At 40.2% G+C, this 23967-nt stretch overlaps 1 protein-coding gene across 1 annotated transcript in view; it reads right to left on the reverse strand.

Annotated features, from left to right (window-relative positions):
• LOC146628422 (aminopeptidase N-like) overlaps positions 1–23967 on the reverse strand; it is a 37264-nt gene that overhangs the window by 11003 nt on the left and 2294 nt on the right. Inside the window, exons 2-16 of the mRNA XM_085357820.1 lie at positions 23619–23716; positions 21325–21441; positions 13702–13888; positions 13454–13596; positions 11946–12082; positions 11719–11845; positions 10798–10952; positions 10610–10723; positions 10370–10513; positions 8105–8170; positions 7929–7994; positions 7345–7517; positions 5387–5466; positions 5149–5279; positions 2624–2679 (exon numbers count right to left, since the gene is read on the reverse strand). Coding sequence (XP_085213946.1) covers positions 2624–2679; positions 5149–5279; positions 5387–5466; positions 7345–7517; positions 7929–7994; positions 8105–8170; positions 10370–10513; positions 10610–10723; positions 10798–10952; positions 11719–11845; positions 11946–12082; positions 13454–13596; positions 13702–13888; positions 21325–21441; positions 23619–23716 — 1794 coding nt within the window. The remainder of the gene's footprint in view (positions 1–2623; positions 2680–5148; positions 5280–5386; positions 5467–7344; positions 7518–7928; positions 7995–8104; positions 8171–10369; positions 10514–10609; positions 10724–10797; positions 10953–11718; positions 11846–11945; positions 12083–13453; positions 13597–13701; positions 13889–21324; positions 21442–23618; positions 23717–23967) is intronic.

Consider the following 23967-nt stretch of genomic DNA (forward strand, 5'->3'; position numbering starts at 1 on the left):
CAGTCAAAGTTTGCAGGATGATGAAGCCGGTGGCTCTCTACCCAGAACAGACTGGACACAGCCGAACTCTGGCCTTACAGTACTGCCAGGAAGCCTGCCATGGGTGCCCTTCACCATCAGGCCCATTTGAACTGATGTTGACAACATGTGCACTGGTGCATCATGAACATGTGGAGGAATATTATGTTCAGTGATGAGCCCAGATTCTGCCTATGACACTTAGCAAATAAACTCTCATACAATGTGAGAAGGTAATAAAACTGTGTATTAAAGGGAGAGTGTGATTTTTAGAACACTTGAACCTCAAATTAGTCGGAGTAATGTTAGCTCATAATCTGTTGTTGTTGTGCAGCTGGCTTGACATCTGTCTGCAGATAGGAGGGTTGCATGTCTAATATGCTGATAATTAATTGTGACAATATCTGCATTAAAATAAGTATGTTTATGCACATTGCTGTATGTTTATGGCAGTAACTGTTACTGTTACTATTTTTACCATTTCTTTTTGGAGCAACTGTAACCCACATAATTTCCTTAGGGATTAATAAAGTATTCTGATTCTGATTGTTTCAGGATGACCTGCCATTATCCAATGACACATCTTCTTACCTGCATCGTTTGCTCATTTCTCCTCCTCTTCTTTTGTCTTTTTTATAAACTGAGGACCTGATGGCTTTGAACTTTTCTTGTCCATCTTCCATTGGTTTTAATTTTGCACTCCAGTATGAACACAAATCCCCCAACCCGAGGATCACCACAACATAACCTAATAGACCTACACCTTAATTCACAGATTCACTTTGTCTAGGGTGCATTTCTGGGATTTCACACAACCCAGGATTCAAATCATGAATACATAATGGTCTTGGATTTACAACATTATAAATGAAATGTGCTCTATTTGGAAGGAGCAGGCCCCCCTCCCCTTTCGACGGGTTGTGTGTGAGACTTTAAATCATCAAACTGTAAATTTTAAATTGTTATTGATCCCTTTACCCCTGGTCCTAAAGTGTATATTTATTTTCTTACTCTTCTTATACATATTGCTCATTTACTTGCACTGCTGTAACTGGAGCCTCGTCGTCTCGTCTCTCTATATACTGGACTGTATGTAGCGGAGATGACAATAAAGTTTACTTTGACTTCAGCAGCAAGCAGGCGCACCGAGGGCTCTCGCGCTCACTTTTCGCGTATAGAATTTTGAAAAAACATCGGTGCAAATTATAAGTCTGTATCATGATGTCTGGTGTTTTCGTGTTTATTGGTTTCTTTTTATTTTGTGTTATTTTGTGGGTTGGTTATTAGATGCTGCTCCAGCCAGCCAGAGAATCCCCCACCGCCCCGCCCTCTCCTCCCTGTGCCGCAAGCAGCAGGCGCACCTCGCAAACGGAGGGCGTCCTTACTCCCAGCAAATGGGAGATAGAAAACCGATCGGTGCCTATGTCATTCACAATATGCGCTGGCATGACGTCGGGCAGCATGAGAACGAGCTTTTTTTTTTTTTTTTTTTGATGCCGCCCCCACCATGATGCCGCCCCGCAAAACGCAAAGAGTTTGCTTTTCCTCTGCTCAAGTAAGACTGTGACAAGTCCTGGAGTTGGTGTTTTCTACCAGGCTATGTCCGTCAATGCACATATTAAACAAATATGTAGGACTGCTTTCTTCTATTTGTGCAAAATTTCTAAAATTAGGAACATCCTGTTTTTTTAAAGTGATGCTGAAAAACTAGTTCATGCATTGATTACTTCTAGGCTTGGCTATTGTAATTCATTTTTATCAGGCTGTCCTAAGAACTCAACAAAAAGCCTTCAGTTGATCCAAAATGCTGCAGCAGGAGTACTTACATAGTCTAGAAAGGGAGAGCATATTTCACCCATACTGGATTTTCTTCATTGGCTCCTTTATAAATCCAAAAATCAAATTTAAAATCCTTCTCCTCACATAAAAGGTCTTGAATGAGCAGGCCCCATTTCATCTTAAAGTCCTTAGTGTCCCATGCTGCCACTATAGAACACTTTGCTCTCAGACTGCAGGCTTACTTGCAGTTCCTTTGGAATTGTAAGGTTTTACATTGAGGACAGAACACAGACTCTAGGACATTAAAGGAACTAACATAATCAAACAAGACATCCTGAGAAAATATACATAAGAAACTCAGAAGCACAAGGAAATACTAAACTCGGAATGAAAAATACTGAGCATGAACTTAAATCATCTCTGAAATCCAAAAGAAAGGCCCAGGAGTCCACAACAAAAAAACTGGCTCAAAGATCCAGGACCATGGCACCAGCTTCCTTTCCACTTTTCGTAGCTGCCCTTACTTCGTCATTACTAATCATCTGTATTTCCTGATTATAAATAATAGAAATGTAAGCTTCCAAAACTTTAAATTGAAAAACAGCAATTAACTAAGTCTGGGGGGAAAATGTAGTTACTGAAAAGCAAAAGGTGGCATCAAAAGAAAAGATCTGCGTAAAAACCTAAAGCTTGCACTTGAGTCAGTACTTCATTGTCTCAAATAGGAAAAGTTATATAGTTACTTTTTTATCAGTGCGTATATATAAAAGACACCAGAATTATTAGAACTGGAAATTAGTGAAAAACTGCAACTTAATGGACCTACCTGGCCAGACTGAATGCATCATCCACAAGTTGTGCTCTGTTTATCACTGGTATAACCTGGAATGATATAGATTCTCGCTGAAGACATCAAAACTATGAATTAACACATATGGACTTGTATAGTAAACAAAAAGTGTGAAATAACTCAAAACATGTTTTATATTTTAGTTTCTCCTAAATAATTCCCCTTTACTTTGATTACTTCTTTGCACACTCTTGGCATTCTCTCGATGAGCTTCATGATGTAGTCACCTAAAATGTTTTTTTCAACAGTCTTGATGGGGTTCCCAGAGATTCTGAGCACTTGTTGGCCCTTTTGCCTTCACTCTGGGGTCCATCTCATCCCAAACCATCTCGATTGGGTTAAGGTAAGGTGACTGTGGAGGCCATCTGGTGCAGCACTCCATCTCTCTCCTTCTTGGTCAAATAGCGTTCACACAGTCTGGAGGTGTGTTTGGGGTCATTGTCCTGTTGAAAAATAAATGATCGTCCAACTAAACACAAACAGGATGGGATGGCATGTTGCCACAGGATGCTGTGGTAGGCATGCTGGTTCAGTGTGCCTTCAATTTTCAAGAAATCCCCAACAGTGTCACCAGCAAAGCACCCCCAGACCATCACACCACCTTCATGCTTCATAGTGGGAACCACACATGCAGAGACCACTCGTTCACCTTTTCTGCATCACACAAAGACACGGCGAGTGGAACCAAAGATCTCACATTTGGACTCATCAGACCAATGCACAGATTTCCACTGGTCTAATGTCCATTCCTTGTGTTTCTTGGCCCAAAGAAATCTCTTCTGCTTGTTGCTTTTCCTTAGTAGTGGTTTCTTAGCAGCTATTTGACCATAAAGGCCTGATTCATGCGGCCTCCTCTGAACAGTTGATGTAGAGATGTGTCTGCTACTGGAACTCTGTGCGGCATTTATCTGGGCTCTAATCTGAGGTGTTGTTAACTTGCAGTTTTTAAAGGGTTGATGACTTGGATGAATTTATCAACAGAGGTGACTCTTGGCCTTCCTTTCCTGTTGTGGTCCTGTTATGAGCCAGTTTTGTTGTAGCGCTTGATGGTTTTTGCAACTGCACTCGGGGACACAATCAAAGTTTTAGCAATTTTCCAGACTGACTGACCTTCAGTTCTTAAAAGAATTATGGGCTGTCATTTGTCTTTACTTAGCTGATTGGTCCTTGCCATCATATAAATTCTTACAGTTGTCAAATTGGGGCTGTCATTTCGCCTTACCACTAACTACTAGGTAATTGGTAAAAATACCTCAGGCAGCAGAAACCCAAGAACAAGGAGGAACCATCATGGAAGAATGGGCTCCTGCTTGGTATGTACCAACCGGACATAGTAGTGGTGGACAAGCAGAAGAAGACAGCCGTAGTGACAGTCTTAGCAATACCGAATGATAGCAACATCCGGAAGAAGGAACATGAGAAGCTGGAGAAGTACCAGGGGCTCAGAGTCTCAGGGGATGGGTCTGTGACTCAGCATTTTGAGTTCATTTTGTAATTTTTATTTCTTATATTATATTGAAAATATGTGAAAATAAAAGTCTTGTGTTGGTATTATCAGTTAGGATTAAGTTAAGTGTTATTCCAGTTTAGGTTTTCATCTATGTTCCCTTGTGTGAGTCTGTTCTTTTCCTCTGTGTCAGTATGACTTGTATTTCTTGTCTGTGTGTTTCATGTTGTCAAGCCGGTGTTGTAACGTCTCTGTCTCTCCATGTTTCCTGGTTTATTTTGAAAGTCTGTTTCTATGTTCAACGTGCTTAGTGTTTCTCTTCCCTGTGGTGTCATGACGTTCATTTGTGTCAGCTGTTTCCCTATGTGTTTCCACTTTCCCTGATCTGTGTGATCCATGCAGTCTTTGTTGGGTCGTCACAGAGTTTTCTCTACTGTTCAGGTTCATGTTCATGTTTGGTTCGTTTCATAGCTCCATAGTCGCATGTTCCTTTTCAGTTTCATGTTCTTATCCATCGAAACTGTTTTGATTGGTTGATTGACTGGTTGATTGATAATACTTTATTTATCCCCAAGAAAATTGTTTTCATAGCTATTTTAGTATTTCCCAGTGTAGGTCTTAGTTTAGTTTTGCCATCCGCCACAATAAAGGCTCACTTTTTCTTTAAACCTCAGTTCATCTCTCCTGTGTCTGCATTTGGGTCCATTTCATAAATACATAGGCGTTCCCCGCTGAGACACAGAGAAGAGCTCGAGAAGATGTGGAGGGTGAAAGTAACAGTGGTTCCAGTGGTAATCGGAGCACTAGGTTCAGAAACTCCCACCAAGCTAGGTGTGGCTTCACCAAATCCCAGGAACAACATCCAAGATCTGGTTGAGGACCTGAGTTTGAAGGATAAAGACTGCCCACAGGGATGAGAGGGGAATTTTTTATATGTACATATGCATATCTCATTATGCATATGCATAAATACTGATAACAGAAAATAACGAAATTGATGTCCTGCATCCATTAAATGAGAAAATGTGAATCATGTCAGAGAGTGTCTGTGTACCTTGTGATTTGTATTAAGCTGGGTGAAAAGGCGTTCCCAGTTTCCCAAGTCATAGTTTACCCGGTAATATCCAGTTACATTAATGTTGGCCAGTACCCAAAAACCATCACTCCTCATTTCTAAGTTTATCACTGATGGAGGAAAAGAAAAAAAACCCCACATGCTTAAATTTTCAAAAAGTTTAATTACATTTGTATTGTACTTGTAAAACCACATTAAAACTGTGTACCAGCTTTACCTTCCTTTTCCATGAGCCACCAGATATCTTTCTGGACCGTACCACCCCTTATCCATCGAATAGGAATCAGCCACTCATAGCTGGGGAAGGCAACACATTTAGCGTCATTCATATACCAAACAAGTTACTAACAGGTGCAGCTCTGACAAATACTAGTGAATTTAATATTTCTATTTAATTCGGTTTAGCAATTCACTGTTTAAATGGACCTTAAATAAGGTGATCCAATAATGTTATGTGATTACATGTGTCAAGTGTTTGAACAAAATAGAGAGTTAGAAAGGGTCTAACTTTCTATAAATACTATAAGTAGGGATGGGAATCGAAAACCGGTTCTTGTTGAGAACCGGTTCCCACTGTTTCAATTAATTGGAATTGTTTGTCATTTTTGCAACGATTCCCTTATCGATTCCAGTCGCCTCGAATGACGGCACCATGTTGTTGAGCGTCATTTACCTGGCAGGAATCATGGCGCCTAAGCGGCACAACCGCTCAAAAGTTTGGTTGTACTTTACGAGAACAGATGACAACAGGGCAACTTGCAATACTTGCAAAGTAGATCTTTCATTTAAGGGAGGAAACACTATGAATATGCAAAAGCATTTGCTCATAAAACACGCGATAACCTTAAATGAATGTCGTGTTTTTAATTCTGCTCTGGACGAACCCAGCAGCAGCGGTAACGTTTGCACGTCCTCTCCCGTTAATACGGCAGGTAAATAATCAACTAACAGTGCATATTATGTCAGCACTATCTGCCTTATTACAAAACCTGCCATTACTGTGCATTTAGGTGACCATGATGAGAGAGACAGACAGAGTCTGGCTGGCTCAGATGCTGGCAGTTCTCGCTGCAGTCTACCGGTAGCGTCTCCTTTTAGTCCAGGATAGACGAATGTCACCGAGCAGGGACTAAGTTTGTGGTCAAAGGTTTGCACCCATTTGCTACAGCAGATGCCCCCGATTTTCGGTAAGTGAATGTGTTTAATTGTAGGCAGGGACATTACTGGATATTCTTGTGTAATTGCTACAGAATAATTTATGTTATACTTTGTTATTGCTACAGAAGAATATTTATTTTATTATTTTACATTTACAATGTTTTTTTCTGGGGACCCCGTGACACCCCATGGAAGAGCCATAGGCTGGATCTCTTAAGATCTCACAGTTGGGTTTGTAAGGCCATGTTACTGCTAAATTTCTATCTTGTTCAAAGAGACGATATAAAACAAAGTTCTAAGCTAATCGACCTGTGTGTTCTCCTTTTTTAAAAACAAGAATCGATAAGAGAATCGATAAAGAATCGAATTGTTAAACAGACCAAACGTTGCTGTCTAGATTTCTACCTGTATCATTACCTGTGCCAGTTATTTCAGATTTTCTTTCATTATTATTGTCCATTTTGAGCTGTCACAATTTAAAGTTTAAACCCAAAAGGCCACTTCAAGAAAAAAAAAGCTGAAATACTATTTTGAGAAATGTGGAGATTTACGTTGTAGTTTCAAGTCAACCAACTGCCACGTCTGCTATACCCTCTAAAAATTGTTCTTTCAGAGAAGGATGCAACAGGATCCTAAGAGCCTTCATCAGGAATTTGATTCGGATGTGGTGAACAACCCTAAACAAGCAAACACTTTCCTGATGTGTTTATAGTTCCTCCATGAGCCTGATTCTACCAGAGATCTCTTCCTGTTAAAAGGGAGTTCTTTCTTCCTGCTATTGCAAAGGGCTATTTGAGATTTTCAGATTGCCAGGTATTTTTTATTACTATACAAAGCTTTTTGAAATAACTATTGCTGTGAACTTGTGCTATGAAAACAAAACGTAACTAAATCTAAGTTGACTTTAGACTAAATCTAAACGCTGTGGGAAGGACATATAAAAAAATGACATATTTCTCAATACTGCCACAATGAGTCAAAGCATATTTGCATTTCAAAAGCTGTAGTTCTGCATACTTGTAAGGTGATTTGACTGTGACGTTAGAATCTGCATCCAGCAGGAAGTGCTTCTGGGATACTTTCCCTATGGCTGTATTTATAGTAACCACAGGGAATCCCATCTGAAGCACCCAGGGACTCATAATTCGATCAACTGAATGAGGAAGTGAACCATTATATTCTTTCACAGCCTGTAGATTAAAAAAAAGTACCAAAAAGAATTTAGTTAAAAAAAAACACCAGAGGCATAATGATAATAACTTTAAGACAAAATGAAAATAAAATATAAGAAGTTTGCAGTAATAACATTTGTCAGCTATTGTGAAATTTAAAATTTGTGAAATTTTTTGTACTGTGTGTTTTAATAGAACCTCAGTCCTTTGTAGGATCATATGGCAATACATGCAGATGATTTTGTGTCTGGCTGCACAGTCTGGTAGTGTGAGAAATTTCAAAATGCCATAAAATGTTAAAAAAAAATTATGGTAATGTAACTATCCCTTTTTTAGAGAATATACCAAACAATCATGTTTTGTAACTGTAACAAAATGCCAAAGTCACATACAACCTTTGTAAATAAAAAAAAGAAATCATCATTTTACCATCTGCAGATGATGCCACAAGTCATTCCCTACTATATTACTGTATCCAAAGTAATTGAGGTAAGTCTGCAGAAAAAAGGAAAACAATCCAAAATTCTTAATTATCTGTGGCTGAACAATATTGGATAAGGTGATGTATCTCATTAACTAACTAAAAGAAATATACAAAAACATACACTCAGTCCCTGGATGAAGACTGGCTCTGAGAGAACGTCTGAAAGCATCCTCAACACTGCTGCACCCTGAGGAGGTAAAAGTTTTGTTCAATCTATCAGTTACTCAGTTTATAATAATAAAAAAAATTAACACAATATATCGAAGAGTGTACAGCAGCTGAAAAACACTAGTTATTCAGGACATGTACATTTATCTCAAAGTGGTACTATTCCTGATCTTTCACATCTACAGTGTCAGTATCTTCAGGGCTATTACTTATTTTGTATTCAATCATTATGGAATCGCTACCCCTCTCTGTGAATCGCTACCTTATTGTCCTGGAGGGGTTTGTGTGTGCCAGAGATTCCAGGGGCTATATTGTTGGGTGGGGTTGCCCCCTCGTAGGGTTACCCATAACAAACTGGTCCTGGGTGAGGGACCAGAAAAAGAGCCATTCAAAAGACTCTTATGAGTAGAACATCGAGGGAACAGTTCACCCTGCCCACGACAGGGTTACCAGGGCCCTGCCCTGGAGCCAGGCCCAGGTAAGGTGCCTAAGGTCGAGCTTCTGGTGGCCAGACCTTCCACGGGGCCCGGCCAGGCACAGCCTGAAAAAGGGACATGGGCCCATCCTCCTGTAGGGCCGCTAACCACAGGAGGCGCCCTAGGAGTCGGTTGCAATGTGTGTTGGACAGCGGCCAGGAGCAGAGGCCCAGGCAGACCGATCTCTGACTACCTAAACTAGTGATTGGGACATGGAATGTCACCTCCCTGATGGGGAAGGAGCCTGAGTTAGTGTGTGAGGTTGAGAGTTACTGGCTAGATATAGTTGGGCGCTCCTCAACACATGGCTTGGCCTCTGGTACCAGTCTCCTGGAGAGGGGACTGTCTCAGTCTGGATTTGCACTTGATGAGAAATGGCAGGCTGGGGTGGGTATCCCATTGTGTCCCCTTGGCTAGCTGCCTGTATGTCAGAGTTTAACCTGGTGGGTGAGAGGGCTTGTTCCCAGTGCCTTTGGGTCGGGAAATGGGTCCTGACTGTCATCTGCGCTTATGCAGTGAATGAAAGTTCAGAGTACCCAGCCTTCTTTGAGTCCCCGGGTGGGGTGCTTGATGGTGCTCCACCTGTGGACTCTGTTGTCCTACTGTGATACTTCAACACTCATGTCTGTGACAGTGAGACCTGGAGGGGGGGTGATTGGGAGGAACAACCTCTCGGATCTGAACCCTAGTGGTGTTAAGGTTCTTCAGCTGAGAGCATTGTCAGGGTGGAAGGAATACTTTGAGGACCTCCTTACTCCCACTGAGAGGTCTTCCGTGGAGAAAGCAGAGCCTGGGGACAAGGGGGATGACTCGTTTATCTCTAGGGGGGAGGTCACTGAGGCAGTTAAACAACTCCTTGGTGCCAGGGCCCCTGTGGTGAATGAGGTTTGCCCTGAGTTCCTGAAGGCTTTGGATACTGCATGGCTGTCTTGGTTGACACACCTCTACAATGTTGTGTAGAGATCGGGGCAGGGGGGTAACTCTGGATTGGCAGACTGGGGTGGTTTTTGTCCTGGTCGTGGAACACTGGAGAAGCTCTTTATCCTCTCGGGGATACTCGAGGGGATAAAGGGTACACGGGAGTTTGCCCAACCAGTCTATATGTGCTTTGTGGACTTGAAGAAGGCATTCGACCGTATCCCTGGGAGTGTCCGTTGGGAGGTCCTTCGGGAGTATAGGGTTTTCTGCTATGAGCTATGAGCCATTTGATCCTTATACAACCATTCCATGAGGTTGGTCCACATAGCTGGCAATGAATCAGACTAATTTCAGGTGGGTGATGGCCAGGGCTGCCCTTTGGCACCAATTCTTTTTGTAATATATATGGACAGAATTTCTAGGCGTAGCCAAATGGAGGAAGGCTTTCACTTCGGTGGTCTCAGAATCTCCTCTCTGATTTCACAGATGATGTGGTTCTGTTGGCTTAATCGGGTGATGGCCTCTGACTCACACTGGAATGGTTCACAGCCAAGTGTAAAGCAGTGGGAATGAGAATCAACACCTCCAAATCTGAAGCCAAATCCTCTCTGAACCGTAGTTATTCAGTAGGGTGAGATATGTTAAGTTAAAAGAGATCTCAATTAATCTCCTACAATTAATCTTGTTTAAACTACTTAGGTTTTATAAACTCAAAAGGCCAGATAAAGACAATTTGGGCATGTTTGCATACATAAATCTTATTCAATTAAGGATAATTAGCAGTTGATGAGTAGTGATACTGTATGGTGTTGCAGCTTCTGTACCTTGCTGTATGAGATGACATCAAATTGTTCACTGATTTGGTTAGGTAGGACAATACTGTCTTCGTTAGAGGACAGAGGATGAGAAGAAGTCAAGGCATCGACAGCAAAAACTTTATGAATTTCGTCAAGTACTATCAGGTCTCTCTGGGCAAACAGACAAACAGGAATGTTTTAAGAGAATTTTACACTATGACAAGAATGCATGTAAGATCAGGTCCAAATGCAAAAGTCTGTTCTCACAACATTCCATGTGGGCTCAGCATGGTCTGCTCCTAGGTAAGCCACATATGAAGCAAAGCCTTCATTGAGCCAGACTTCATTCCACCAGCGCAGGGTCACCAGGTTACCAAACCACTGTACCAGACATGGCATGAATTAATTTGTTGATTTATCAAGGAGCGAACAAATCAAAAGGCAAAACAGCTTACCATGTGTGCTAATTCATGGGCAATAATGGTGGCAGTCTTCTCTTTATTCCTACTGGAGGAAGTTTCAGGGTCATAAAGAAGATTGGTTTCCCTGTAGGTCACCAAACCCCAATTCTCCATTGCACCATAATAAAAGTCTGGTAGAGCAATTTGGTCTGTGCGGAAGAGAGCAGATTTAATATAGGTTTAAGGAATTGCTTCAAGTTATCTTAAGATTGTAATTAAACAATTTGTTATAAGACACACAATTCCTTAATTCCCTCAACTGGTATAAACTGTTGTGGTCTGTGAGTTTTATTGATGAGAGTTTTTAGTTTATAGCTTTCTGATTTTCTTTATTTTTATAATTATAGTAAGAACTCTAATGGTTTTTGATTTTGGTTCTTTTGCCTCTCTTTTTGTAGTTTTACTTCGTTTGTGTCACTGCACTTGATTAGTTTCTTCTGTGTCTTGTTACCCTTATGCTTCCACCCTTCATGTGAAACCTTGTGGTTTCAACCAAAACCTTTGGTAATTAATTAATGAATTAATTGATTCATTCATTAAAATCCAGGTTGTGCTGATTTGCCTAGAGATTAAGTGGAAACTGGATTTATCTTCATGATAAATATGAACAATGTATGAAAAAGACACTTGTTTTTGAATGTCATCTTTTGATGAAACCTCTTTTAATGTTTCTATTAATTTATGCAAATCGGGTCTCAGTATGTTTACCATTTGCAACAAGACTTTTAATTCGCTTTCATACAAGGGGTTAATAAACAATCATATCAATTCATCTGAAATTGTTCAGACAGACTCTCTCTCAGTAATCTGGATAGGTAAAAGAACTCCCCACCCACCCAATATCTATCCAATAATTGGAAAAGCTAAAACACTAACATCATGTTATAACAACACCTGTTATAAAAGCAGGGTCACCTGATTTAGTTAGAGGGTAGGCAATGTTATAGTATGACTGGAAGAAGTCCAGTATGGGTCCAGTTACATTGAGAGCATAGTTTCCCTGTCCTAGGTCAATGGCCTTCCTTCGAGCCCAGATACGAATCTGAAAACAAAAACAAAACAGCAACCAACTCTTTCACAAACGTTTTTGACACAGTTCTTCCAGTTTTGAAGCAAGTCAACCAAAGCACACAGAGAATTACCTGAGGGTCTTTTTGTGTGGTATTGATATATGTGTAGTCAGAGACAATGATGGCCAACAGATAGGTGGACATATTCTTGGTGGGTTCAAACTTGGTTTTTGTCCAACTTACTCCATCAATGGTGATGTTAGCAATATCTGAAGAACACAACTAAAGTTATCAGTGACTATGAATGAAGTAATAGAAGACAAGGTTTTGGTAATGCTACTGTGTGCAACTTTTTGTTTTGTTAAACACGATGATGACTGTCCATATGAGACATACAAACTTTAAAATAGACACACACCCTGCCCATCAGGGTGACAAAAATACCATATTAGTCTTTTATAGCTACATCATGTGAATCCAACAGAATTAAAACTAAAGTAGTCTAGTTGAGGAACCTTTTTCCAGCAGCTAGTCAAATTTCCTAAAAATTCATGAATATTTATATGAGCTATTCTGTTAAATTACTATTTAGTAAGGTTATAGGTTATTGATTCTGAAGCTCATAATTAATCTGATCAACACATGCAGCACGAAGATTTTTTATTTTTAAGTTTTAGAGTTAAAGAGCGAAGCTGTATTAAGAAAACGGACTTGTTTTGGCTACAGCATTTGGTCATTATGACAGAGCTTTAAGATATTAACTTTTTTCATAATTGACATTTAGTTAAACACATGACTGCAAATTTCTCCGTAGCACAAATTGTAGCACCAGGTCTAGGTTGTGTCTGGCAGTCGTCTAAATTACTTTGAATCTAAAGGGTTTATGCTAACGCCGAATGCATCACATGCATTCAACAGAATTAAAACTAAAAACACTTAGAACTGTGTTATTTGAACTGTGTGTCATGGTCCTGGGTCTTTAATCCAGTGTTTTGAGTTTATTTTGGTTTCGTGACTCTTTCCTTGCATGATAAAGATGATTTAAGTCCAAGTTTTGTACCATTTAGTCTTGAGTTTAGTTCCTTTGTTGTCTCTCAGTTTATTTGTATTTCTGGTTTCCTTTCTTTTAAGTTCCTTTTGTCTTTGTCTTGTCCGGTGTCTCCAGTGAGAGTTAGTCGTGCCCTCTAGTTATTTACCTTTTTCCTCAGACGTCTCTGTTTGTTCTCTCTCTCTCTCTCTGTCTCTCATGTCTTTACCATCTCTAGTCCCCTGGCACTTGGACATGTCTGTCTATCATGTGCTTTGTGTTCTCTTCCATGGACATTTTTGTGGATCTTGGCTCCTCGTCTCTATCTCTGCCGTGTTTACTGTTTTACTTTGGTATTCCTTGTCTCATATGCATTGTATTCAGTGTTGTTCTCCCTGTCTCGTTATGTGTAGTTTGCTCCAGCTCTGTTCCCATGTCTCTCTACTTTCCCTAATCGCCCTCATGTTTTTGTATTGTCACAGTTGTCTACCAGCCTAAATAAACGACTCAGCTTCTGTTGTCTCCTGTGTCTATGCGTCTTTATTTGGATCCTCTTCTGTGCTCCTTATGATCTGCTGTTGCAGATCTTGACACTGTGTTTAGGTACACTGACCTCTTTCCATGCCATTTGAAAGGGCTACTGTTCCAGGCGGGTGAATGAGCGTTATATGGAAAATAGCTTTCAAAGCTGGCTCATCAAAACAAGGAAAGGTCTTCCTGGCATAAGTTGGATGCATCTGAGAGGTGGCAACTATCCTGTAAATGATCAAAATTCCACACATGCAAATAGTGAGACTGTAGAGGTTTAAAATGACACCAGTGAAACAAATCCAGCCATAGAAGGACACAAAGAGGACTTACTTTTGTAATCCATCTTCTTCATACTCACTCCTGTAAAACCCTGACAAGTCATCAGCTAGTTCTCCAGTGAACTCAGTGTACAGCTGATACTTCTGTCCTTGACGTAATTTACTTTTTAAGTTGATAACCAGATACTGTGTTTCTGGCTGCAGCCATGTTGATTCTATAATCAGAGCAGCTGCATCATCTGGAGAGAAAAAAAACAAAACATCTTTAATGGTCTCTCTGTATAATCTCCAAGAATGTAACAACAACACACACACACACACACACACACACATATATATATATATATATATATATATATACGTGTATATATTAGGGGTGCAACGATACACAAAATTCACGGTTCGGTTCGGTTCGATACTTTGGTGTCACGGTTCGATATTTTTTCGATACAAAAAAATGTTCATGCCTTTTTAATTTGTCATTTATTAAAATTATAAATATATATTTTAACTCAAAAGTACAGTTTTTGAATTTAACCCTAACCCTTGTGCGTGTTTTTTATTTTGACAGCGAATGCGCACCTGCGGACCACTTATGTGCAGCCCTGGTTATTTAGCTCGTCATATTGCAGCCACAGAAATTATTTTGTCCATGAAACCATAAAGCTGCACTTTCTTTTTGCCTTATAGTCTGATTTGTCATAACTTCTCCGTTTTGTGGTAAGCTTTTCTTTGGCTGTCACTTCTTCACCCTGACCTGTCTTATTTGGCTCAGCAGAACTGAAATGCTTTTACACACGCACTCACATAAGCTCAGCGATTCTCTGCGCGATCAACCTCTCACATGTTTAAGCTTGCTGCGGGAGATTTCACTTGTCATGTTTGCATAGTAAGCTAACGATTAATAAGACGATGTCAGAGGAATTGGTGCACAAATTATCATCACTCACAGATCAGTGCTGTCGCTCTCTATACACAAGCGCAAATTCAAACGCGACTTCAATATGTCACATATTGACAGTGGCTCACCGATGCCAATGACATAATTACCCAGCTACATTTCTGAAAGAATGCAAAAGCATTGACATATATTTTTCCTACAATAGCCCGACGGGCAGGGAAGAGATAGATTTTGGTAGCCCGACTGAAAAAATCGCTAGCTCCGGGACGTCGGGCTAGCGATATTGCGAGCCCTGTATCTGATTGAGGAATCACTCATCTTTGGAAAAGAGAGTTTATTACAGAGAAATGTCTCTTTCCAAAATAAAAGCTATACTATCCGCTTCTTCTGGGCTATATTCTCAGCAGCATAAGGAGAATCATGTGCTAACAGCTGTCTAAATGACTCGGCTAAAGTTAGTAGCATGCTTGCTTTTTTTTGTCTGCTTCCACTTGTCTTTGCACTAGGATGATGTCGGCGTAAATGTGCAGTCATATTCGTTGTGTTCCCACTAGTGCTTTCAGGTTAATCTCGTTGAAATGACCTTAACGCCACAACACGGCAAATCTCCGTTAACGAGCTACCGCCGATCGCTCTGTGCATGGGGCTAGACGGCCAACACGTTAACGAGCTAACTGCGCTAACACGCTAGTTCACACCAATGTAATTGAGCATTGCATGGCACATCCAACATACTGTTTTACTTTAGTGCATGACGCGCTTACCTTCAGGGTCATACGTCACATGAAAACCAAAATAATTCCAAACGCCAGATCTGAATGAGGTTCAATTTGCCTGTTGCAAGGAGAGCTTAACTTCTGTCTCACTAGCTTGCCCTGCGCTCTTCCTTCTGACGATGCTGTCTGTGTTGAGCGCTCAGTGGATCTGCGCTCGACAGTGCAGCCTAGGCGGAGTAGTCGAACGCAGATTCACTGAGCGCTCAACACAGACAGCATCGTCAGAAGGAAAATTGATAAAATAAATTACAAATGTTGTATTGTTCGATACATATGCGTACCGAACCGAAAGCACTGTATCGAACGGTTCAATAGCGATACGAATATCGTTGCACCCCTAATATATATATATATATATATATACACACACACACATATATATATACACATATACACACACACACACACATATATATATATATATATATATATATATATATATATATATATATACATATACACATACATATACACACACACATATATATATATATATATATATATATATATATATATACACATATACATATATATATATATATACACATATATATGTGTGGATATATATATGTGTGGATATATACACACACACACACACACATACATACATACATATATATATATATATATATATATATATATATATATATATATATATATATATATATATATATTTTAGGGGTGCAATGATACACAAAATTCACGGTTCGGTTCGGTTCGATACTTTGGTGTCACGGTTCGATATTTTTTCGATACAAAAAAATGTTCATGCCTTTTTAATTTGTCATTTATTAAAATTATAAATATATATTTTAACTCAAAAGTACAGTTTTTAAATTTAACCCTAACCCTTGTGCGTGTTTTTTATTTTGACAGCGAATGCGCACCTGCGGACCACTTATGTGCAGCCCTGTTTATTTAGCTCGTCATATTGCAGCCACAGAAATTATTTTGTCCATGAAACCATAAAGCTGCACTTTCTTTTTGCCTTATAGTCTGATTTGTCATAACTTCTCCGTTTTGTGGTAAGCTTTTCTTTGGCTGTCACTTCACCCTGACCTGTCTTATTTGGCTCAGCAGAACTGAAATATAAATCCTGCTGCTTTTACACACGCACTCACATAACGGTCAGCGATTCTCTGCGCGATCAACCTCTCACATGTTTAAGCTTGCTGCGGGAGATTTCACTTGTCATGTTTGCATAGTAAGCTAACGATTAATAAGACGATGTCAGAGGAATTGGTGCACAAATTATGTGCTGTCACTCTCTATACACAGTTCGCACGATTGCAAAGTGAAAGCAAAAAAACAAGCGCAAATTCAAACGCGATTTCAATATGTCACATATTGACAGTGGCTCACCGATGCCAATGACATAATTACCCAGCTACATTTCTGAAAGAATGCAAAAGCATTGACATATATTTTTCCTTCCTACAATAGCCCGACGGGCAGGGAAGAGATAGATTTTGGTAGCCCGACTGAAAAAATCGCTAGCCCCAGGACGTCGGGCTAGCGATATTGCGAGCCCTGTATCTGATTGAGGAATCACTCATCTTTGGAAAAGAGAGTTTATTACAGAGAAATGTCTCTTTCCAAAATAAAAGCTATACTATCCGCTTCTTCTGGGCTATATTCTCAGCAGCATAAGGAGAATCATGTGCTAACAGCTGTCTAAATGACTCGGCTAAAGTTAGTAGCATGCTTGTTGTTTTTGTCTTTGCACTAGGATGATGTCGGCGTAAATGTGCAGTCATATTCGTTGTGTTCCCACTAGTGCTTTCAGGTTAATCTCATTGAAATGACCTTAACGCCACAACACGGCAAATCTCCGTTAACGAGCTACCGCCGATCGCCCCGTGCATGGGGCTAGATGGCCAACACGTTAACGAGCTAACTGCGCTAACACACTAGTTCCCACCCATGTAATTGAGCATTGCGTGGCACATCCAACATACTGTTTTACTTTAGTCCATGACTCGCTTACCTTCAGGGTCATACGTCACATGAAAACCAAAATAATTCCAAACGCCAGATCTGAATGAGGGTGGGGGAGGTCCATGTTGCAAGGAAAGGTTAACTTCTGTCTTGCTAGCTTGCCCTGCGCTCTTCCTTCTGACTATGCTGTCTGTGTTGAGCGCTCAGTGGATCTGCACTCGACAGTGCAGCCTAGGCGGAGTAGTCGAACGCAGATTCAGTGAGCGCAGGGCAAGCTAGCGAGACAGAAGTTAAGCTCTCCTTACAACATGGATAAAATAAATTACAAATGTTGTATTGTTCGATACATATGCGTACCGAACCGAAAGCACTGTATCGAACGGTTCAATATCGATACGAATATCGTTGCACCCGTAATATATATATATATATTAGAGATGGCACGATACCACTTTTTTATGTCCGATACCGATACCGATATCATACATTTGGATATCTGCCGATACCGATATGAATCCGATATAGTGTTTTTTAATCAACAAAACTGTTTTTTTAAATATCTTTCTGCATTTTGTATAAGTTCATACTCAAGTTTAAAACAACAACTACACTAAAGCTATTCTGTTATACCTGTATGCAAAAAAAAATATTTCATAGTTCAGCAATACTGATCAATCTAATAAACTTAAACCTACACCATCCTCCCTATTCTGGTATTTTAAAGAGTACTTAGCGTAAATATTAAGCAACCTAACTAATAGGGTTCCAACTCCCAGCAACAACAAAAATAAATAAATAAAAAATAGGGAACCACCCCTCACGCTTCACCTCATGATGCTTAATCGATGTAATCAACCTTAATTTGATGCAGTGTGAAAAAAAATGCACAGAAATCAATTATTTTTCATGGATGGATAGATGGATGGATGGATGGATCTTTCTTCAACAAAATTGCAGACTGCACAGATGGTACCTTCCCAAAGGAAAAAGTACTATAGCTTACTAGGGTATATATATTAGACTTAATAGTCACTTTATACAGTAATTAACTTCTATTCCTTTTACATCAAATTAAAACTTTGGGTGTCAGATAATTATTTATTAAAAGCTAGATATTTTAAATGAGAATAAGAAAGAAAAGTATGTCTTTGTGCCCCCTTTTCCCTGTTAATGCCCTATCGGCCCCCCTGGCTAAACTTTGCTAGATCCGCCCCTGCACAGTTACCAGCGTCAGCTACGTAGAAAAAGATCCTCGAGTAGAAAGTAATATTAAATAAATTCTAACAACAGCTTATCAAGCTTAAACGTGCTGCTGTTGTTCAGCCGCTGGTTTCCTCTTTCTGGTGCAAAGTGGGCCAAAAACAAACAAGAGAGACGGACTCGCGACAGAAAAGCCGATCAGCTGATCATTAAGCAGTTTCATGATTGAAGCAAGAGAGGGAGGGAGAGAGAAGAGGCAGTCGCTCCATATATCGCTTGTTAAGCTTAACGCAGGAATGCTTTACAAACATTCAGAGATGGACTTGCACACTTGCTTTACTTCTCTCGGGGATAACTTTGTTGGAGATGAAATGCCGGGTTGCTAGCGAAGCTCCAAATGCTATCCAGACCACCACAGCCGCTCTATCACGTGATGCATACTGCTCCGACGTGCTAACGTTCTGAGGTGAGTTACGGCATGTTGCAAGTTTTGTGAGGTGCTTTCGTGATATTTAATGGATCGGATTACATTTTTTATTTTTCTCCGATATCCGATCCAGTAATTTAGGTCAGTATCGGACCGATACCGATACGTAATATCGGATTGGTCCATCTCTAATATATATATATATATTGCAACGATACACAAAATTCACGGTTCGGTTCGATACTTTGGTGTCACGGTTCGATATTTTTTCGATACAAAAAAAATACCGGTACCCATCCCTATTCAGGCCTATGCAGTACAGCAGTGGGGACAGAGGATCTCCTTTGTAGATCCCGCACTTGTTTGCAACCTGTGCTATGGGCTTGAAGTTGGCCTCTAGTGTTGTATACCACATCCCCATAGAGTTGCTAACGTAGCCTCTTATGTTCCTGTTGATCTAGTACAATTCTAGGAATTCCAGGATCCAGGTGTGGGACATCGAGTCATAGGCCTAATCAATCCAGGCAGTGCAAGGTTGGTCAGCCTAGTCTTGCAGTCTCAGGCAACTGCTCTATCTACTAGTGGCTGGTGTTTTGCTCCTCTGGTATTCTTGCCAATCCCTTTCTGTGCCCCTCTCATGTATTGTGCCATGTGCCTATTCATCTTAGCTGCTATGATGCCTGAGAGGAGCATCCATGTGGTACTGAGGCCGGTTATTGGATGGTAGTTGGATGGGACCAGTCCCTTCTGGTGTCCTTGGGGATCAGGACTGTCCGCCCTACAGTTAGCCATTCTGGGTGTCTATCATCGACTAGCAGCTGGTTTATTTGTACTGCAGATGCTTATGGAGTGCAGTCAGCTTCTTCAGCCATTAGGCGTGGACCACGTCGGTGCCTGGTGCTGGAGACCCGTTCTTGGACACACACACACACACACACCCATTTGCACACTTTGGCTCTTGTGATTAGCAGAGATGGGCAGTAACGCGTTACAAGTAACGCGTTACTGCCCATTACTTGTAACGCGTTGCTGTAATCTGATTACTTTTTCGAGTAACGAGTAAAGTAAGGGATTACTATTGCAAAAACGGTAATTAGATTACTGTTACATTCCCGTAGGAACACTGCGTTACTGCGTTACTAAAACCGTGATTTTTTGCGAGAATGTCTCACGACAGTGACGTAAGCGAGTGCGCCGTTAGTGACAACAGCTGTGTGCAGATCAACAATGGATAATATATCGAGTGTGGGAGAGAGTATGAGCGTGCAGCGTTTAAAGCGTGGAAGTACTGACCTTACTTTGAGTTTGATTCCATAAAAAGTGACAAAAACATTAGCGTCCGTTGTGCGTGGGAAGAAAACTTCTTTTTACAGCAAAAAAAACCCCTAAACAAGCACTGACGTAATGGGAAACTCACAGAGAAACTCGTGGATTCTTCAACTGACCGCTGCAGCACACCTGCACCAGGGTAAACCTCCGCCTACCCCACTCTTGCTTTACAGGTGAAAATAGAGCAACAGGACCGCTAGTCTTTCATTTTATTTATTTTCTGCTGTGTTTTACTTGCATCTATTTGAAAGAGTGAGTGTAAACACAAAAGAATATTTTATGTTATGTGCTGGAATGTGTAGAAAATTGGTTTAAATGTTAAACTAATTTATTCAACTCAGAGAATGGTGCATATAATTAAATTTTTGCTTGATGCATAAAGTTAAAAGATTAAAACTAATAAAACAAGTTAAAAAAAGAGATTTTTCCATTTGATTACATTTTGTATGATGGATTATGTAGAAAAAGTAGAATTGGGCTGAAAGATCTATCACTTTATCACCTCTTCAGGTTGAAAATCGTGTTTTTAAAAAGTAACTAAGTAACTAAGTAATTAATTACTTTTGAAAATAAGTAATCAGTAAAGTAACGGGATTACTTTTTTGGGGAAGTAATCAGTAATTAGTTACTGATTACTTTTTTCAAGTAACTTGACCAACACTGGTGATTAGGCAGAGGATCAATAGGGGGTCCACAGCCCTCTTAGGGACACTCCCAATAGGGCTTGCTCTTAGATCTGAAGAAGCTTCTCGGATGAGAGCTGAAACGTCTTCAAGAAACTTAAAGAAGTCCAGACGCAGCTCCTTAGACTACAATGATCTGGATGACTGAGAACCTTCACAAACAAAAGCTAAACATGCATAAATGAGTTTTTTCTTCAAAATTTTGATTTTTTAAAATGTGTTATCCTACAGCAATACTTAATTTGTTAATATCAGAAAGGTAATAATATCTTTGAAAACATCTGTAACTCAATACATCTTCTGCTGCTCTCACAGTTTTATGTATGCAATAGTATTAACTGCAGAACTAGTAAAATGATTTCTGAGATCCTAATAAAATTAAGAATTGTTACTTTACTTTGTATCAAGACTTTGATGGTACCTGCAGTGGTGACACTGGCCATGTGTTTGTTGTCTTGCCTGGTGTAGCTCAGTTGACTGGAATGAATCAGTATCAAATTTGTTTCTTTCACACACTCAAACTGCACAGTGGACTGGCCTGAAACACATGAAAAAAAGAAAAATGCTAACTTATATTAATGCAACCTCCATTGCAGCGGTAGTTTAACACAGGCACCAATGAAATCTCTGCGGAAATAAAAGTATAGTAGAGAAACCTAAATGCAGATACAGAGAAAATAAATCACTAATAACAGTGAATAAAACATTTGAAGGTAACCCTTTATAATAATGACACACTATTAAGGCATTCCCTAAAAGTTTCTTCTGTTCATCTGGACGTCCAGAATCAATTTTTTGGGATTTCTTTACCTGGATGATTGATCATATATCAAGACTATTAAGCATTAGTAAGGTAGTGGGGCTGGGGTGCTTGTGGTGGCAGAGGTTGGCTCCTGGCTAGGGTGGCTGGCCTGATCTGGGCAGGGCCAGGTGATAGGTCTGAGGCCCCGGTGCCCGTGGTTGTCTAGTCTCTGGCTGGGTCTCTCCTTGTGATGAGTTGGTCTGGCCACCTCACCATGTGGTGTGGGTCAGCTCACGTTGAGATGTCTGATCTGTGCCTCCAGGACTCATGGGTGCCCGTAGGCCAATTGGGTGGGGTGGGGTGTCCAGAAAAGGGAGCACCTGTTGCCGGGTGCAGCTTGTCTTGGACCCAGACCAGTCCCTTTACTGTCTGTAACTGAAGAAATGTCTGGTGTTGTGACGCAGTGTACAGATGAGCCTTGGAACTCATCTGCACACTCCAGTCTACTCTTTGTGTTGAGGGTTCTGCCCCGGACTACTTGGTCTTCCAGGGCGATGACATTGTGGGCCCCAGGCCGACTTCTTCCTGCACCGTGGTGGGATGTGGGGAGTGGGGATGCCTACTGAGCCAATCGTTTGCTGCGCCTTCCATGACAACCCATCTGGGTGTCCTCCTTCTTCTGCTGGGATGGGTTCAGGGATGTTGCAAAGATGTGTTGCCTTACTTTTTGGTTTAAATTTTATGAATATTACTGCTACATTACTGTCTGCACATTACTGTTTTAGATTTGTATGAGCTTTATATATTTTAGGGTAAACTGATCTACAGCACTGAGTATTTTAAGGATGACATGTGTCTATATCATCTCTACCGTTAGACCCATTTACCCATTAAGCATCAGCCTTCAACACAGCTCTGAACTCTCTCAGTGCGCCCCAGGGCGGCTGTGGCTACAATGTAGCTTGCCATCACCAGTGTGTGAATGTGTGTATGAATGGGTAGATGACTGAATGTGTAAAGTGCTTTGGGGTCCTTTGGGACTAGTAAAGCGCTATAGAAATACAGGCTATTTTGATATATTTTCCCTCTTAAGAAAATGGCACAATTTTCTCATCCAATAAAAAAAAATATTATCTACAAATTTACCCTTTAATTTTATCTCAAACATCACATCTCAACCTATTATTACCATAGTATAACCTTGTGATGCTTACTGGAGATAACTGTAAAACACAATGTTACATGTGAGTGAAGATAACTACAAATCAGCATTTATAATTACACACATTAATGACTATATGCAAGAACAGATAAGCCTTGTTTTTCAAAATAAACATGCTAGTCATACACCACAACCATCTCTGCTGCTGCTGTTTTAACTATGTGACTTCTTGTATGAAAAGTGCTTGGTCATTCACTTTGAATACTTTCAGAGGGGTTCTAATTCAGCAAGTTTTTTTTTCTATGCTAATGTATTTCCCTTGTTAGCATTGTGTTAATGGTCTAGTTTGCTAGCTTGCTAAGCATACTACCATGTGCTCAGATGCTATACATATTTGTGTGAATAATGCACATAATCATTGTCACTTTATAACCACATACTGACATATCAACTTCATACAGTGCATAAGAAAAACATACTCAGACAGCTTATCTGATGTGGCTTGGTTCTTTTGGTGCTGATTACAACACACTCTAGGGTCCTCGTGCTAGACATGCATGATGGGAATGACATTCTGAACATCCAATGTGTGTCATAATTAAAATGTTTTTGCTGAAGTAGGATTTGAATTTCAATACAGATTGATATTCCCTATCCTACTTTTGCTGAAATAAAGGACCTAAACACCATTTCAACCACTATGAAGAACAGATAATTAATACAAAATGATAGTCAATGCACTGTCAGTCTTCATATTATACACCTTACTTTAGGCCACAGGGAACTATTTGTACAGTAAGGTTTTACTCACCCGTGAAAATGTAGAGACCATTGTTTGGGTCAGGACTGAGACGAGGCCATATGGTGATGTTGTAGTACTCAGGAATCACATCCATGGAGAGACGGTAGCTTAGGAGAATAAGCACAAAAATAATAGGACTTATTTCAGACATTGCTATCCAGCTTGTTTTATTTATATTTGATCATTTACAAATGTTTGTTCTTGAAGTTGATGTGTTACAAGCAGAAAAAAGGATTGTGCATCAATATTTGAGCAAGTTTAAAAATGCCAAATTATGATAGGGAGACGACTGGGTCAGAGTATCTCCAAAACTGCAGCTCTTGTGATGTTCCCAGTCTGCAGTGGTATTTATCAAAAG

The sequence above is a fragment of the Diplotaxodon limnothrissa genome, linkage group LG7 (genome assembly GCF_057381915.1).
Source record: "Diplotaxodon limnothrissa isolate DT_005_m linkage group LG7, D_limnothrissa_male_GT1.1, whole genome shotgun sequence".
Taxonomy (NCBI): domain Eukaryota; kingdom Metazoa; phylum Chordata; class Actinopteri; order Cichliformes; family Cichlidae; genus Diplotaxodon; species Diplotaxodon limnothrissa.